Consider the following 18101-nt stretch of genomic DNA (forward strand, 5'->3'; position numbering starts at 1 on the left):
AGCCTTCTAATGGAATTTGTCTATCAGGTTTGTTTTGTTTGCTTATCCTGAAGGGATTAATGAGCCCATTCCTATCTATCAGATCTGCTCAGTTTGTCTGGCCAAAAGGAATTTATGAGATAATTGATTAACCTCAAGGCGCTGTTACATTTTTGTCCTAGAGTGAAGGAGTTACTTCAGAACCTAGAGCTTCAGGATATGGCTGCCTTTGTTTATTTTACCAGGGACCTTCCTGTCTACCTAACAACATGCTAACCTGTCTCAACAACACAGCTGTGCCATAAAGTACAATGCTACTATCTACTTCTCCCTGGAATGAGAAGAAGCATAAATATTTAGCAAAAACAGGCCTGACTACCCCAGGCATTTTGAATTTGCTGTCAGCACTGCCTGGCATGCTTTTCCCTCAGAAAGTCAGATGGCTCACTCTCTCTTCATTCCAGTTTTGCCAAAATCTTTAGGTCATCCCTGATGACTCTTTCTAAAACAGGCCTTCCCTCAACACTCTGTTTCATTTTTATCCTTCACTTATTCCTATCTGAAATTATATATTTGTTACTGGTGTTATACGCACACATTTTTTTTTAATATGTAGGATGCTGTATTTTCTGTTGTGTTTATTGATTCACTGGTGTCTCCCCAGTGTCTAAAAGAATATCTGGAACTCAGCAGGCAGTCAATAAATAGTAACTGAATGAATGGATAAATAAATACAAATAATACATATCAAACTGGTGAACAGCTGTTTATGCATCTATATATTGGAATATCAGTTTTACATGTATGTTGAAAGGATGCAAATTTAGTTTCATACAACATTCTACTATAAAGAGAAAATTAGGTCCTGAAGTTTTATAAAACCACTTGGATCCTCCTCGTGAGGCTCCCTCTGCTGGTTTTCTTGGGTCAGGGCAAAGAGGAAGCTTAGTCTAAATCAGTCTTCAAATTATCCAAATCTAGGAAATCAAGAGATCGTTTAAATGTTAACTCGTTTCTTTGGGATAACTGCTTTGCATTTCAGCTTCCTCTTCCCCCCATCCTCTCTTCCAAGATGGCATTTGAATATATGGTGGAGAAAGGTATGGCCTGTGTAAGGGTGTAGAGGCGAGACTGGGCCCTGAAATCTTCTCTACGTCCTCAGGATTCTTCCTGCCTTCTACAGTAGAGTGGATGACCTGGTATGACTTCAGCACGAATGTGCCTTGAAGTAGCTCTAGTCCTCTCTGGCGATTTGGACTTAATGTGCTAATAACAGAGACGTGGCTTCCCATCTCACCCCTAAGATTACATGTGTCATTGGAAACGGCTGCATACGACACCTCTCCCTTCAACTTACCAGTAGGGCAGGAGGTAATGCTACTCACCTGAGGGACTTAGGCTCCTTCTCTACCTGGATGTTTATAAACAACTCCCATCCCTTGAAGTGAGGAGTGAGAGTACCAAGCACCCTTCAGTCCTAGCTCTTCTAATTCTCTTACTCTCCACAATCTCTGCTTGGAATAGTACTGGGCCTTCTCTTCCTCCCCTTTCCTCTCCTCTCGGGCTGTAAATCTCATGACCTGGGGATCATGTTGGAGGATGCATGCTATGGAAGGAACTCTACTGCGTGTGCCTTCCAGTCATTGCTTTTGAAGCCAAATGAAAAATTAGAGCTAGAGACGAACAGGATTCAATATATTTGTATGATTTCAAAAATATGCCAGTATTTATAATACCTGTAAATAAATTCACTTTCTAAAGGCTTTACTATGCTCATAAAAATAATTTTCATATAAGGAAAAAGTATAACAGACTGTTAATGAACCTGAAGTCAGGTAAACCTATGAAAGGCATTACAGTTTCTAGATCGATCCTTTTTTTATGTTGTAAATTAGAAGATGATTCTCTTTTCTCACAGCATTTTACACATCCCTGCCCTGACTCCAGTATTATAAAGACTAGCTTTGAGGTCAGTTACAATGGGGCTAAAATACTTGCTTTTTGCTTGTTATATACGATATGTGAGTCATGATTGTTTTTAGTAATCATTCAGGAGTGAATAAATAAGATGCGACTCTGTATTCATCCCATTGTACAGTTAGGATTATGATGGTTTGGAATGAATAAATTTATCTGGGAAGCAGGGTTTGATTTCTAACTGCAACTATTATCAAAATCCTTTTTTAAAAAAACTGATTTCCTTGAAGGATCAAAACATATCTAGTTGACAAAATACAACATGTCAATCAAATAGAGTCAAGCAACAGTCAGAAAAACCTCCATTTGCCTGATTTGAGTGACTCTGCAAAGGACACAGAAATGGCACGGCCAAAACCTCTTTCCCAGTGGTTGCAACTCTGCTTCCCAGATAAGTTTATTCGTTCCAAACCATCATAATCCTAACTGTACAATGGGATGAATACAGAGTCACATCTTATTTACTCACTCCTGAATGATTACTAAAAACAATCATGACTTCACATACATTTCATGAGTTGTCAAACTTTCTAAGAATTTTAACTTTTCAATTCCTTTGAGAGCTCATCTAAGGCTGTACAATCAAGTCAACTTTATATACTTCTGGTTTCACTTCTATATTGTCAGTGTATATTCAAAAATGGCGTTGTATATTTGGACAGAGAGAGCCTCAGGGCGGTATCATGTTGTCAGAGGCAGAACGCCAAGCACGGGTTTTGGATATTATTCCTGATTGCTACTATTTCACCAAATCTCTGAAGGAATGTAGTGTGGTGCTTACGAGGCCACAAACCTTCATCCTTACTTAAGTGACATCTTAGCACGTTAATTAACTTCTGAAACACTTTGTCTCCTCCTGCTTCAATGGAAATACTTTCACCTACTGCAGTGAACTGCAGGTACTCAGTTTCCTCATCTGTAAAATGACAGCATTAATTAGATTATTAATTCTAAGATCTCTTCTAGAACTAACATCATATTGCTATTTCATTCCTCTTATCATCTCCCTCTTCTCATTGGTAAGGGCTCTGTGCAGGCTCCAGGGTTTGTAATTGGCTTTCAAGTCCATCTTCAAGGGACTTCAAACATTTGTAATTTGGTCATTAAAGAATAACTGAGTTTTTGCCTTCTTTTCTCCCTCCTCCCTAAAACAGGTATGGGGAATGAGTGAGGGTTGTTTAACTTAATTGAAAGACAGTTTCTCAACATTATATTTCTTTTTTTGGCATTCGGTTGAGTTGGGCTTTCCAGGAAGCTACCTATGGTCAATCTGCCTGAGAACCTAGCATTTTATTCCAACTCAAATTTACAATGAAATAAAGTTATGAATGTCTTTAAAAAGAAACTTGAGAACAAATATAGATATTCAATGCATCACTGGATTGCCAATAGTCTTACTATGTATAATAAAGTTGCATTGGTGATTCTGAAATGTTTAACTTCTACCTTGTTTATTAATTCATGAAAGAGAATCTACCTTTTCCAAAATAGAGTCATCTTGGGAAATTTCACCAGAAAGTTGGATACCGTAAGCATTTTTTAACTAAATAAAATGCTTTGGAAATGCATTTCTTTTTATTTTTGGCTTTCCAATGAAGCAGGAATAAGAAAATAACAAGGCACTAGGTATTATGTCAATAGGTCCCTTAGCTAGAATGATTGGAGGAAAAAACTAAGCTAGAATAACATTAAAGCCAAATACTCCTTGAAATCCACGTCACTATGAAAAATGCATGGAGTTCCAAAGTAACCACATCATCAACAGAATTTGCAAAACTATGTAAATATATGAATTTACGTTATAGAAGATGATAATTTAAAATGAGTTTTGCTCTAAGTTTCCAAACACATCCTGCATGTCAGAGAGCATAGCTAGAATTAGTACAAGGAGCCTTACATTAAGTCTCAAGTGGCAAATCTAAGGCTGAGAAGGGCAGTGTAGGCTGAATGTATCACTAGATACATCTTTTCTTTATAGGCACTGGCAGAACAGGTTTTCACAACTCCCTGCCTGTATTTAGCCCACAGGGGAGGTGATAAATATCATCGATTAATCACATATAAAACAAATAAGAGTGCTCTTGTTCATGTTGTGAGAGATGTGAGGAAGAATGAAGAGGCTTGATGAGACCTATGGTAATTTTGATTGAGATTCACTAGCTGACCAAAAGTGAGAGCTTAATGTGTGAGACGTTACCAAGCAATCACCAAGAGGTTAACTGAAATTTGGAAGTCAAATTCAGTGAAACTATAGGTTCATTCTAAACCAGGAGTGATTTTGCTCCAAGGGGACTTTTGGTTGCCAGGACTTCGGGGTGGGGGTGGGAGTGGGGTTGCCACTGACGTCTTGTGGAATACAGACCAAAGATGCTGCTAAACAGCTGAAAATGCACAGAAGGCCCCTGCGTGTTAAATAATTGTGTAGCTCAAAATGTCAAAGGTGCCACTGTTGTAAAACCCAGCTACAGAACCATGTGGTGTGGACGTACTGGGATGAGTATGGTGGTATATGGGAAGAAGAAACTGTATTTACTACTTACACATTGTAACTTTCTTTGGATTTATTGATATAAAAAAAATTAAGTGAGAAAAGTCACTCAAAATCAACTAGTAGACAGTTACAGTCATATGTCCCAGAGGATTTTTACTGGTAAGAGCAGAAGAATCAATTACTTGCATTATAATTGCTAAAGATTACTATAGAGTTTCTATAATTGTTTCCGTGAGCTACTTTTAATTGTCTACTATCTCTGTAGGTCCCTTGCCCCCAAACACTCACTAATGTCAGAGTGGAGGTATTTGTTTATGTTCTTCCTTAAACTTCACTTTGGCATAGCCTGCAAACCTTTGTAAATTTTTTTCTTTTTTAAATTGTGCTGGAAGAAATGCTTACTTTTATGTTTCTGTTACTCAGCACTGACAATTTATCTTTTTTTCTCTTTTGTCCCCTAATATCTTTTAATTCTCAATCCCCTAGTGAAACTAGCTAAAATTCCTATAAATATTTCATTCTGAATAAGGTAAGAGTCTATGATGCAGTTTATACAAAAAGTTCCTTTGGTGGTTGCTAGGAGAAAGCTACAGAGAATCTATACTAAATGAATGTAGGAAGACCTGGGTTTATTCTTTTAAAATAAAAGTAAACAGAGTATAAAGCAGGATGAAAACAAGTTTTAGATAGAAGGGAATTTAGACCTGAGATAGGTTAACACTGCCTAATGGAGATGTTTACAGATGAATAAGAAGAGCTGAAGAGGTTAAATAGACATGGGTATCTTCTTCTCTTTCTTCCTCTAACCAACTTCAACTGGAAAGTCTGGGAAAATAAATAACTAAGGCTGAGGAACCATAAGCTGAACAACACGAAAGTAGCTGCAAGAATCTGGTGCCCAACCCAGCCTGAGGCTCATTGAAATTTTTGTGATTTCTGAAGCAAAATTCATATTAAAAGTAGGTTACAAAAAGTTCCAGTTGAGTTTGTGTTAAGTACTTATTGGAAGAATTAAGGGCTAGTTATGTTAACCTCAGTTATAAAGACAAATTGTTGTAAAAGTTTTTTTATAAGCATTTACATTAACTTAAAAGGTGATGCTTTCTTCCAAGTTTTTTTGTTTGTTTGTTTGCTTGTTTGTTTTTTTGTGTGTGCGTTGTTGTTTGTTTTTTGTTTTTGGAGTTTTGTTTGTTTGTTTGTTTGTTTTTTGTTTTTCGGTCCCAGAAAAGCTTTCAGAAAAAGCAGATAAGAGGGCTGAAAATGCAGGGGGGGAATGAGGGAATTAACTTTTATTGCATGGCCTAATATATTCTAGGCATTGAGCTACACATTTTTTTCCAGTTATTTAATTAGTATCTTTCAGCACCAAACCCACTCTCCTCTCTGGGGACTGGAGCACTCGAGGAAGACTTCAGGATGGGAAGAAGAAGGAACTTGATTCTCCCTGTTCTCTTGCTCTTCCTGGCAGGATGGTTTCTGCCATAGCCAATTTGTTCCACTTTCCTCTTTTTTCTGAAACCCTGAAACCACCTTATTGTGCCCTGTGAGAGGTACTAGCAACAGCTGGGCAGTGCCTCCTTCTCAGAGGGCTGCATCCCACTGTGTGTGATGCCTCCTCCACACTTCCAGATTCTAATATCCAACCCTTTTCTCTCTGATCCCCTGTGCCTAGAGGTGGTAGCAGTTTCCTGCAGTGAGGGTTTCTATGTCATTTCTATATTTCCTTTTTATTTGCTCAGTTCTCTAATACCTTTTAAAACAATTCCTTACATTAAACTCGTCCTTAAAATGATTGACATGTTTCCATTTTCCTGATTAGTTTCTGACTGATACGACTATTTACATACATTGTACCCATTTTACAAATGAGCAAACTAAAGCTCAGATGGATTCCCTAACTTGCCCAATGTTTCACAGCTAGTAGAAGGCATAACCAGAATGTGAACCAAGATCTGTAAGCCCTGGTTTTTGCTAATATTCCAGGACATAGGAGGAAAACCACAAGAGGTGTATGTTGCCAAATTTTAAGAATTTTAAAGAATAACTTAAGAAAAAAGAATTCTAGAGACTAAGAGTAAAGTTATCTATCTATCTATCTATCTATCTATCTATCTATCTATCTATCTATCTAGTTGATTAGTCAGAATTCTTATACCTTTATTTATATATGCATATCTACTCACAGATATATATATATATATATATATTTGTATATACAAGGCCTGACAATTAAATTTGCAAACTCATCCTAGAAAACGTGCTACATACCTCATTGCTGAATATCACCATAGCCACCTTCGAAGTACTCCCCTTGGGAAGATATGCACTGATGCCAGCACCTAGTCCACCCCTCAAAGCAATTTTGGAACTTTTTTTTCTGGAATGGTCATCAGAGCTGTTGTCATATTGCCCTTCATGTCGTGAATGTCATCAAAATGTCTTCCTTTCAATATTTCCTTTATTTTTGGAAAACGAAAGAAGTAATTGGGGGCTAGATCAGGTGAGTAGGGAGAGTGTTCCAATACAGTTATTTGCTTACTGATTAAAAACTCCCTGACAGTACCATGTGAGCTGGTGCATTGTTGTGATGCAAGAGCCATGAATTGGTAGCAAAAAGTACAGGTCGTTTTCGTCTAACTTTTTCATGCTGCCTTTTCAGTACTTCCAAATAGTAAACTTGGTTACCTGTTTGTCTAGTTGGTACAAATTTATAATGAATAATCCCTCTGATACCAAAAAACATTAGCAACATTGCTTTGACTCTTGATTTGGACTGACGGAACTTTTTTGGTTGTGGAGAATTGGCTGACTCCCATTGTGCACTTTGATGTTGTTTCAGGGTTGTATTGGTACACCCATGTTTCATCACCAGTGATAACACGGCCCAAAACATCATCTTTCCTTTCCAAAAGGTCTTGGCAAACAAACTTCAACTCTCCTTCACTTTTGTTCATTGGTGAGTTCCTTCAGGACTATTTTTGCACACACCTTTCACATGCCAAGATTTTCCTGTATCTATTGATATTTACGTGGTCTACTAAGTTTCTCACAGTCAGATGATGATTTTGACACACTATTCAAATTTTTGCAATGTTTTTGTCACTTCTGCTTGTTACTGGCCGCCCTGATGCGTTCTCTCCCCTCAGAAAAACATTTAATCCATTTGCACATGCCGTTTTCTTCAGGGCATTATCCCCATAAACTTGGACTAACATGTTAGTCTTGTTCCACTCTTGCCAAGGTTCACAAAAAATTTAACGTTTGTTGCTCTAATTCAAGCTCAGACATTCTCACGACAGCACACAAAAACACCCAACAATAATGAATGCCACTCAGCAAGACACCGCCACACTTCGACACAAACAACTGTAAGACACTGATCTATCAAGGTTATGAAACCTTACCGAGCTGTTTGTACAGGGCTGCCAGTGTAAATGCACAGTGGAAAGTTTGCAAACCTAATTGTCAGACCTTTCTAAAATGTGGTTCTGAAATAGCAGGATTAGTTGAAATTCCTTGATCTCCAGAGTCCCTTCCCTATAATTTACAGCCCAATGATTCCATTTCCTTACAACCCAACAGAAAGATTATGACTTAAAAGGGCAATCAGGGTTTGGGAAGGCTGACCTCACTGTGGCTCTTCAGGAGAAAGTAGTTTGGGTGGAAAGATGGTAGAAAATTGAGACCTCCATGGTTAGAAGAGAGTGAGTGATGTAGAAGGACTTCAAGGGGGAATAATGAACATGGAGCAAGATTTTAGAAGGGATAGAATTCAGAGAAAAGGGACTGGCTGGCCTTCTGTAAGACGGATTTCTTTTCACATGTGAAGAAAGCAAAGTTTAATGAAGGTATTTGGACAGGTGCACTGGGAGATAGTATTTTTGAGAACTTACATATTCTCTGTCTGAGGAGACAAGATGACACAAAAGATTTGGGAAGGAGCAACATACATCTGAATCAGCTCTAATGGGAACCAAAATAGGAACATCCTTCCCTCGTGTCATTTTTCTACCATGTATTGTTATCTTAAATTTTAAAAAATGTTACTTTAAATTCATATAATACAGGTCAAAACTTGTGGTCCATGTGTCAAATTTAACCCAAAGTTATGTGATTTTTTTTTTTTTTTCTGGTTGCCAATATTTTGAAATTTAGCAACTTTTATTTTAAAAAAATAATCCCGGGCAGACGGGTGGTCTGGTTGGTTGGAGCATGGGCTCTCAGCCACAAGGTTGCGGGTTCGACTCCCTCCCACAGGGGATGGTGGGTTGTGCCCTCTGTGAGCTGCGTGTGCCCCCTGCAACTAAGTTTGAACACGGCATCTTGAGCTGAGCTGCTGCTGAGCTCCCGGATGGCTCAGTTGATTGGAGAGCAGGCTCTCAGCCACAAGGTTTCCGGTTCAACTCCCGCAAGGGACGGTGGGCTGCGCGCCCCCTGCAACTAACAACGGCAACTGGACCTGGAGCTGAGCTGCACCCTCCACAACTAAGAAGGACAACAACTTGACTTGGAAAAGTCCCAGAAGTACACACTGTTCCCCAATAAAGTCCTGTTCCCCTTCTCCAATAAAATCTTTAAAAAATTATAATCCCATTTGAGGGTATCTTCTTAAAATACTGGATGATGCTACAATACTGAGCATACATTGCAGCGTATAGACAAGTGGTAAGAACTTTATTTGGATGGAGTAGGTATTCCATATAGGTATTCATAACCTCTGTGATTACTTTATGTTACCGTCCTGACCTGGTAGTCATTTGAGTTTAGTGTTTCCAATAAAGTACCCATCTCTTGAGTATCACCAGGCCACATGTGTGAAACACAGGTGGTTGTCATCTATATTTTTCACAAAAAGAATGTAAAGCATCATAGGACCCCCAGCCACCCCATTGCTCTTACCCATAGATTGAGAGCATCAGATGAAGTGAACTCACATGTTAAAGATGATTCCTGATTGGATAATCAGTAAGTGCAACTGTACCTTCCAGTACTATCCAAATGCATTCTCATAAACTCATCTGACAAAGCAAAAACCACTGTCACTCAAGAGTCTCCCGTGGTATCTGTTAAAGATCAACTCATTCAGAGATGACTGGCCCATCCAGATTAGTTTACGAATATATAAAGTAATTTATCACAAGCAAGCTTCTGACATATAGTTTGATTTGACATAGATTGATATTGAAATACAAATCCAAGCAAGTGCCTCACTTCTATTATTTGTAAAATAATTATAGGAGTATCAGTTAATACTCATTCTGTTTTCAAGAACTAATTCTTACATGTGACTCAATAATTTGCAATTCATTTCCATCTAACTGTCCAATGAACATCAATACTTTGAGAACCATTGATGAAACATGCTGTATGATCACAAGATAAGAGTTAATTATGACAAGTCTAGCTGTATTCTTGAAAATGTTTAACTGTAAAATCACTTCACTCAAATGTGATTAAGACCTAACTGTTAATTGAGGACTAAGACATGACTGTTAAAGAGCCTGCACCAAGATACGAACAACTCCTCTCTAAGAAATGGCTTCTAGTTAATTAGAAGAAAATTTTCCTAACAGGTTGCTATCAATTTGGGGGTTTGGGGGTGGGGGGAGGCATTTTCTTTTCTAATGAAATTACTTCAGTCCTAGGAGGAAGCTCATAGGGTTTGGTTTGCTTCTGCAGTTTCTCTTGTCTTCTCTTCATAATTTCTCTGAAGTGATTTTTTCCCTCTAACTGTTTATCTTTACGTTCTTCGGTCTCACATATTGCCTCTTCTTTCTGTTGGATCTTTAGCTCTTTCTGCCACTGTTACAGAGAAAAAATGTCATTTATATATGATTTTCCAAATTACCTTCTCAAAATGCTAATTCTTCAATTATCCCTTAGTTTTTCTTACAAATAGTCTTCAGGAACTTATATACTACCATACTGGAAAAATATATACGCCATCAGAAAGTACACTAGCCCCCCCCCCCCAAGCAGAATTCCCTCTTACCATTTTTAGTAATACTAAATCTTTCAAAAGATGAGATAATAGGCTTTATATTTATGTATACCAAAGGAATTTCCTTTCTTCATCAATATTGGTATTTACATGAGAGCATGGAATCATAAAATAAAAAAGGTGAAGGGATTAAGTACAAATTGGTAGTTACAAAATAGTTGTGGGGATATAAAGTAAAGCATAGGGAATATAGTCAATAATATGGTAATAACTACATAGAGTGCCAGGTGGGTACTAGACTAGTCAGGGGAATCACTTATTAAAATATATAAATGTCTAACTACTATGCTGTACACCTGAAATTAATATAAAATAATATTGAATGTCAACTGTAATTGAAAAATTAAAAGGAAGAAAAAAGAAGGAAGGGGAATAAGGGGTGTAAATTTTCAGGTATAAAACAAATAAGTCTTGGTTAGGTAATGTACAGCATAGGGAATATAGCCAATAATATTGTTAATAGTGTGGTACAGTGTCAGATGGTTGCTGGACTTATCATGGTGATCACTTCTTCACGTACATCTATGGTGTACACTTGAAACTAATATAATATTGTATTTTGGCTATATTTTTAATAAAAATCTTTTTAAAAACCAAGCCAAAGCAAAACAAAAAGGAAAGCCAAATTAAAATGAAAGGCAAAAATTGTGATACTATAACATATGAGGTGGAAAATGAAATTAATGAGATGACAAATACTGATTTTGCTGCAATTGAGCATGTTAACTTATAACAGTAACAGTATGTCTGGAGGCAAGAGTTCTAGAAATAAGTAGTTGAGAGTAAAAATGGCTATTCAACCACACATCATCATGAGGTCCTGTTTTCTCTTCGAATATGTTTAATGAAGGAAAAGGTAAAGAGAGGTGGTAATCCCTCTTCAGGCTGAGTAAAACATTCAATGCACAATGACCCATAGCACAAAATGTTGGAAACTCCTAAAGATACTACCGTTCATATGCATAAGCGGCCAGTCTGTGTTTAACAACTATCAATTAACATAAATTATACCAGGGTTGCAAATTATGACTGTTATTTCTCATCTGAGATATATAGATATGAATAAGTAGGACTAAACCTCAGAATCCATAACACATCACTCAGCCTTCCAAAGCCAATAATTTTTAAAGAAATGTCAACATACTCAGAGTAAATATTTTTTTAAAGCATTATATAATCATATCTACTTTTTAAATTCCCAGTTAAGTTTTAGAAACACAAAGATTACCTGCACTTATCTTGAGACTGTTCCTATACACAGTTATTACTCATATAAGTTTCATTTCTCAGAAACCATTTTTGCATGAAATATCCAGAAAATTGAGGTAGAACATCCAGAACATTCAGGCGCAAACTGAATAAAATTCATGCTTTGGTTTAGTCTGCAAATTCTGTGATACTTATCTGTGACAATTTTTTTCTCATATAATAAACTAAATAGCAATATTGTTTGACAAAACTACCAATTTTATGTTATAACATAAAAGTAGTAGTTGGTAAAATAAGATAGAGTATTTACTCAGCCATAAAAAAGAGGAAATCTTGCCATCTTTGACAACATGGATGGACCTAGAGGGTATTGTTCTGAGTGTGGTAAATCAGACAGTGAAAGACAAATGTCATATGATTTCACTTATGAGTGGAATCTAAAGCACAAAATAAACAAACAGGATAGAAACAAACTAATGGATACAGAGAACATTTTGATAGTTGCCAGTTGGGAGGGGGTCGGGGGGTGGGTGAAAAGGAGAAGGGATTAAGAAATACAAATTAGTTGTTACACAGTAGTCATGGGGATGTAGGGTATAGCATAAGAAATATAGTCAATAATATTGTAATAACTATGTATGGTGTCAGACAGGTACTAGATCTATTGGGGTGACAGATGAGAGGGGTGTTGAGGGCAGGGTGAAAAAGGTGAAGGGATTAAGAAATACAAATTGGTAGTTACAAAAGAGTCATGGGGATGTAAAGTATAGGGAATATAATCAATAATATGGTAATAACTATGTATAGTGCCAGGTGGTACTAGTCAGGGGGATCACTTCCTAAATTATATAAATGTCTAACCACTATGCTACACGCTTGACGCTAGTATAAAATAACATTGAATGTCAACTCTAATTGAAAAATTTAAAAAGGGGGGGAAGATCAATAATATTGTGATAGAATGGTACAGTGTCAGATGGTTGCTGGACTTACGGGGATCACTTTTTAGCACAGGGAATAAAATCAGTAATGTGGTAATAACTCTGTATGGTGCCAGGTGGATACTGTTAAATAACTCTGATGTACACCTGAAACTAATATAATATTGTATGTTAGCTATATTTTAATAAAAATATTTTTTAAAAAGACGGTACTATACAAAGATAACTAATCTACTTCACATGAGAGATTTCATTGTACCTCATGACTTTGATCTTTACATTGTGAAAAATCAACAGAGGAATAATTTTTAAGATCTCTCAGTGAAACAGAATGTTTGGGTTTTCAAAACAGCATGTGCTATTTTGGTAGGAATGTGGCACCATATTCCTGACGTCCAGGAAGATGCACTTCCTCTTTTTCCTCCTTGTTAGAACTTGGCAAGGCTGGCATTCACCATAACATTATGATCCTTCTTTTTGTTAGCCCACAAAAAAAGTAAACCTTTCTTTCACATCTTTGTCTTTGTTGACCTTGACAAATTCTATTTGGATAAACCATTCTTTTGTCTTTACTTTTATCAGCCATTATTATCACTGATGTGGCAGCTAGGAGGATGCAGATATGCTTGAATTTGATGGGACATAGAAGCACCATTTACTGCTTTATTCAACCCATTCACTCAAGGATTTAATCACCATGCTATGGAATACCAACAGTATAAAGGTATCTTAATATCTATTGAACAAGTAGATGTCTGCCTTATTCCCTGCTTATTATGGCCACTCAGTAAAATTCAGTTGACTGAGTAGGACAATTAAACCTGTAGCTGTGTGTTTTTATTTCTTGTCAATATTACAGATTACACCTCCCCACCCCCATTCAGGTTAGGGATTATAAACCAAGAAATTGAGCAACTATGCAGAATTGAAAAGAAAAGTAGATTTGGAGTCCAAAGATTTGGTTTTGTGTGTACACTCAATTACTAACTTTAAAGTCTTGCACATGTAATTGAGTTGTAAACCACCATTTTTCTTATTGGTAAATGTTTTATAGGCTTGTCATAAGGATTAAAGTAACTAATGTAAGAACATTTTGTAAAGTGTGAATTATTAAGTACAAAGCACTACAGTTATGGCTATATGAAAGGAAATGGTATATATATGCATACATTTTTAAGTGAGATATTCAAAGAAACTTTCATAAATCTTTCCAAATTAATACTATAAACTACTATTTGCTTAGGCTAGCAACATATCAAACAATTTGGATCCTATCAATTATCAAACTTATTTTCAGAAAGTATTCCTCTAACCTTCTATAGGTATGCTCTAAATAGATTCATGGTGGTGATTACTTAGATAATGTTTATACCCTTGGAAAGAGGAAAAGAGGATAGATTTTAGGATTCCTTTCCTAGCCCTCTCTTCCTAGCATCCTCTCTATCATTCAAAATAATGTCTGTCTGTCTCTTCAATTAGCCCTAGGCAGACGTGTTTAATCACAAAGTGATTAAAGGTTTTCTAATCTTTCAAGGGTAAAGAATGGTCACTAAAAACTGAATCAAAAGATTTGTGTTGTTATTAAAATGACACAATATATGTGTATATACAGATTGGCAATTTCCTATCTCTTGTAACCTGTTGTAGATAAATCAGTTGAATGAATAGTAAAATATAGATGCTTCAGTTTATAAGCAATTAGGAATTTTTGATAATGCCCTGGACATCTGATAGATTGCTTTAACAAAAACTTCAGCTCTCATTTTGTGGTTCCAGGGTATTGTTCAGTTTCCGAATCCTAGTACTTGTAGTTATTGCTAGAGTAGCGTAAATATTAGCCATATGATAAATTATTCAGTGGTATCAGTAACTGAAATAATCTTTCGTTTTTTTTCTCAAAAAATCATTAATTAAGTGGAATGCAAAAAAAAATTATTCATGGGAATATAAACAAAATCTGATAAATAATATTGAACTACTGGTGACAAAATTTAAACACATTCTATATGCTATTGAATCCATATTAGATTCAAAGAAAAAATAGAAAATAAATACTTTCTCTCCTACTCCAACTGTACTCCTAAAAAGAAGCAGTCATAAAATGAAATCATCGACTAAATATAGTTCAATGGCTTAAAGTGTCTTAAGTGAATAGCCTTTTGTTGCCACTGCTTATTTAACTTATACCAAGAACAAAGTGATTAAAGTCTTTCTAATATTTCAAGGGTAAAGAATGGTCACTGAACATTGAGTCAAAAGATATTTGTTCCATTAATAAAACTACACTATAGAAGAAATTGGTGTTCACTGTTCGATATCAGATTCTTGTCAAAAGAAATCAGTACTAATTTAGGAAACAGGATACGGCTAGTATTTTATAAATGACAGAGGCCAAATTTTCTGTAACCCAATGAAGGCACTGAGATGTATAGATAGTACAGTCAGATATAACTAAGTTTGGCAATGTCCAATGACGGCTCTACTTTGAAGTTCCACGTATTAATATTTCAGTCCCAGAACTATGCTTTCTAATTCAAAGTGCCTTTAAAGAACAAAGCTGTTGCCAGTAATTTTTAAAAAATCAATCTTACGTAATGGTCGATGATTCTTGCCAACTCTTCATCTCTCTTGGTGAAGAAATCTGGATATGGAAACATGAGGAATTCGGATACAGAAGGATGTTCCCTTCAAAAAAGCATAAGAACAGATCCAGTATTAGATACAGCTATTCCTCCTCCCAGGAATATATATATGAAAGTCATAATTCATTATTAAACATTTTGATTCTATATTGTTAACATAAAGTTCCTGCTCTTTATGGACTACTATATATTAGCTGTTAGCTTGGGTAAGCCATTTTGGATTACTAAAACTGATATATTTGAGGGCAGGGCATGACATACAGAATGAGAACTAGAAAATAAAAATGCAATCTTCTCCTAGGAGATGTAAATACTATAGCTGGTCAGTAGCAAATGAGAAGCAAGGATATGAAAGGCGTAAGGAAGCTTGAAATTGGCTATGTCCAATGGGGAGATGACACTGTGCATTGCCATACACAGCCCCATGATCCTGGAAGTTCTGGTGCAAGTCGAAGCCTAGGAATGTGAACTAAGATATACTGAAAAAATGCTGCGACTTCAATGCTTCTCCACGCTCTTTGCATTACTGAGTGGAACTGTGGCACACAGCAACAGCTCAGTGAAACTGTTGGCAGTGCAAAGCTGGGCCCTAAACTAGTGGAGATTTAAACTGTTCACATAATAATTTTATTATTAAAGTTATTATGAAGAAATGATTGTGAGTCCAGACATATATAAAGCAAAAAAACAAAACCAAAAAAAACAAAAAACAACAACAACAAAAAAACACAAAAAGTGGTGGTAGAGAATTCAAAAAGTCTGATAAAAAATGCATGTAGACATTATAGCCATAAACATTTATCAGACTTTTTTGAATTTAGGAAGTTCACCAGCTATGTCTCTCCTTAGGCTCTTGCCTAAAATCTCTCCCTCTAAACCCACTTTCTCTCCTTCACAACCATATTCTCTAACACCATTTTTTTTTCTTTACATGTATCTGGACTCCAATGTTTGGTGTGTATATATTTACAATTGTTATTTCCTCTTGCTGAATTGATCCCTTTGTCTCTTGATAGCTTTGAGTTAAAGTCTATTTTGTCCAGTGTAATTATAGCTACCCTTGCTCTCTGTTTGTTTCCACTTGTATGGAACATCTTTTTTTTCCATCTCTTTACTTTGAGTCCATGTGTGTCCTTAGAATTGAAGGGAGTCTCTTGTAGGCAGACCCATATAATTGGATCTTGCTGTTTTATCCATTCAGTCACTCTATAACTTTTGATCAGAGATTTCAGTCTTTACATATAAAGTAATTATTGATGGGTAAGGACACACTAATGCTGTCTTGTTAGTTGTTTTCTGGCTGTTTTGTATTAATAGTTCCTTTGTTCCTTTCCTCCTCTTTTGATGTCTTCTTTTGTGAACTGATAATTTTCCATATAGGCATGCTTTGACTTACTTCTCTTTAGCTTTTGTGTATCTACTCTAGGTTTTATGCTTCATGGTTACCATGAGGCTTATGTAAAATACATTATTGATATAGCAGTCTTTTTAAAGCCAACAACTTCAGTCACACACAAAATTAAATCTTAAGTTAACCATATAAGTATATATACTTCATTAGCATTTTCCCAATTCCATTTCAATTCAGTATCCTTAGGAACCATGGATTATTCTGGAATCTAAAAGTTATCAAATCCTTAGAGATGTATTTAATCATAACTTTCACACTCAAAATTCTACCTGGTCATATTTAATCTCTTATGAATCTTTAAAGCAGAAGGTTAAAAAATAAGTGATTTTCCTCGGCACATGAATAAAAGATTTTTAACCTCAATTAATGTTGATTTTTCCATTTTGTAGGGGTGATCAGTTCAAGTAGCAAATCATATTTGTGTGTCCTTTGAACATTATTTGTGTTTATAATTGGCTTGCCCAAATCACAGAGCCTCAATATTATATAATAGCTCCCTGTAAATGACAAGATTGAAAGTGTAGAATTTCCAAGAAATTTATCCAAAGTTAAAAAAACCAAATAAATCTTCTTGGTACCTTTCAAGGATAGGTTATAAAGAAATAGCTTGTCCTCAACTTGACTGTTACTATTACCATTACTTGATCCCATGTTTAAAGTATCTGGTCCCTATTTAACTGCCCTTATTTTGTAGTTCCTGCATCATAAAACAATCTATGGATATAAAAAAATTGTTCTTCTCTCACCCCTCTAACATCTACAGCCTGAGCAGTGATCCTGTTTCTACTGGCATGAGGAAATGCCAGTCAAGGGAAGCTCCAAGGACCTTGGTTTCTACCATTCCCAGTGATCTTGTCCCAGGGGCTCTGTCTCAGACATCAGCTGCTACAGTTTCAGTCTTGCTTTTCTTTGCCAGTCAGACTATTGATCTGGTGGTTTCTATATACAGTGCCTGCCAGAGTTTCATGTATCACTTTAACATTAACTAGGGCTGATAAAGCAAGTAAGGAACTCAAAGTCAAGGCATTTTGTATTTTAATTTCTTTTCAATCCACTGAGTCAAAATTTCCAATGGACATGTTCCACTAACAATTCTTTCTGCATTCCCAGACACAAAATCGTGTGATCTGTAGCCACGGATGGTCCTCTGCCACACTAACAGGTCTGATTCATCTTCTATTTCAGTTCATCCACAAGCCCCTAAATCAATTTAACCATTAGAGTCTGGGTCTTTTCATCAGTCTCATTTTAGACACTAATGTGTGTGGTTATCACAATGGGATTGTGATGTGCTTGACTGAAAGATGCCAAAAGACATAGAAAAAGGATGTTAAATTTCTTTAAAAGGCAGCTTATAGAAACTAATGGAGATGATTTCACAATGCAGGAGAAAACATAGTGTGCCTCCAGGCTAAGGTATGGCTCCAGGAACATCTCTGGAACAAATCTG

General features: G+C 36.2%; 1 protein-coding gene across 1 annotated transcript in view; it reads right to left on the reverse strand.

Moving 5' to 3' along the window:
• Positions 1-1437: 1437 nt before the first annotated feature.
• TMEM232 (transmembrane protein 232) overlaps positions 1438-18101 on the reverse strand; it is a 175954-nt gene continuing 159290 nt past the window's right edge. The window contains exons 14-15 of the mRNA XM_019727872.3: positions 15190-15283; positions 1438-10249 (exon numbers count right to left, since the gene is read on the reverse strand). Coding sequence (XP_019583431.3) covers positions 10028-10249; positions 15190-15283 — 316 coding nt within the window. The 3' untranslated portion in view covers positions 1438-10027. The remainder of the gene's footprint in view (positions 10250-15189; positions 15284-18101) is intronic.

This window comes from Rhinolophus sinicus, chromosome 3, assembly GCF_057876585.1.
Source record: "Rhinolophus sinicus isolate RSI-liver-muscle chromosome 3, RSI-T2T, whole genome shotgun sequence".
NCBI classification, from domain to species: Eukaryota; Metazoa; Chordata; class Mammalia; order Chiroptera; family Rhinolophidae; genus Rhinolophus; species Rhinolophus sinicus.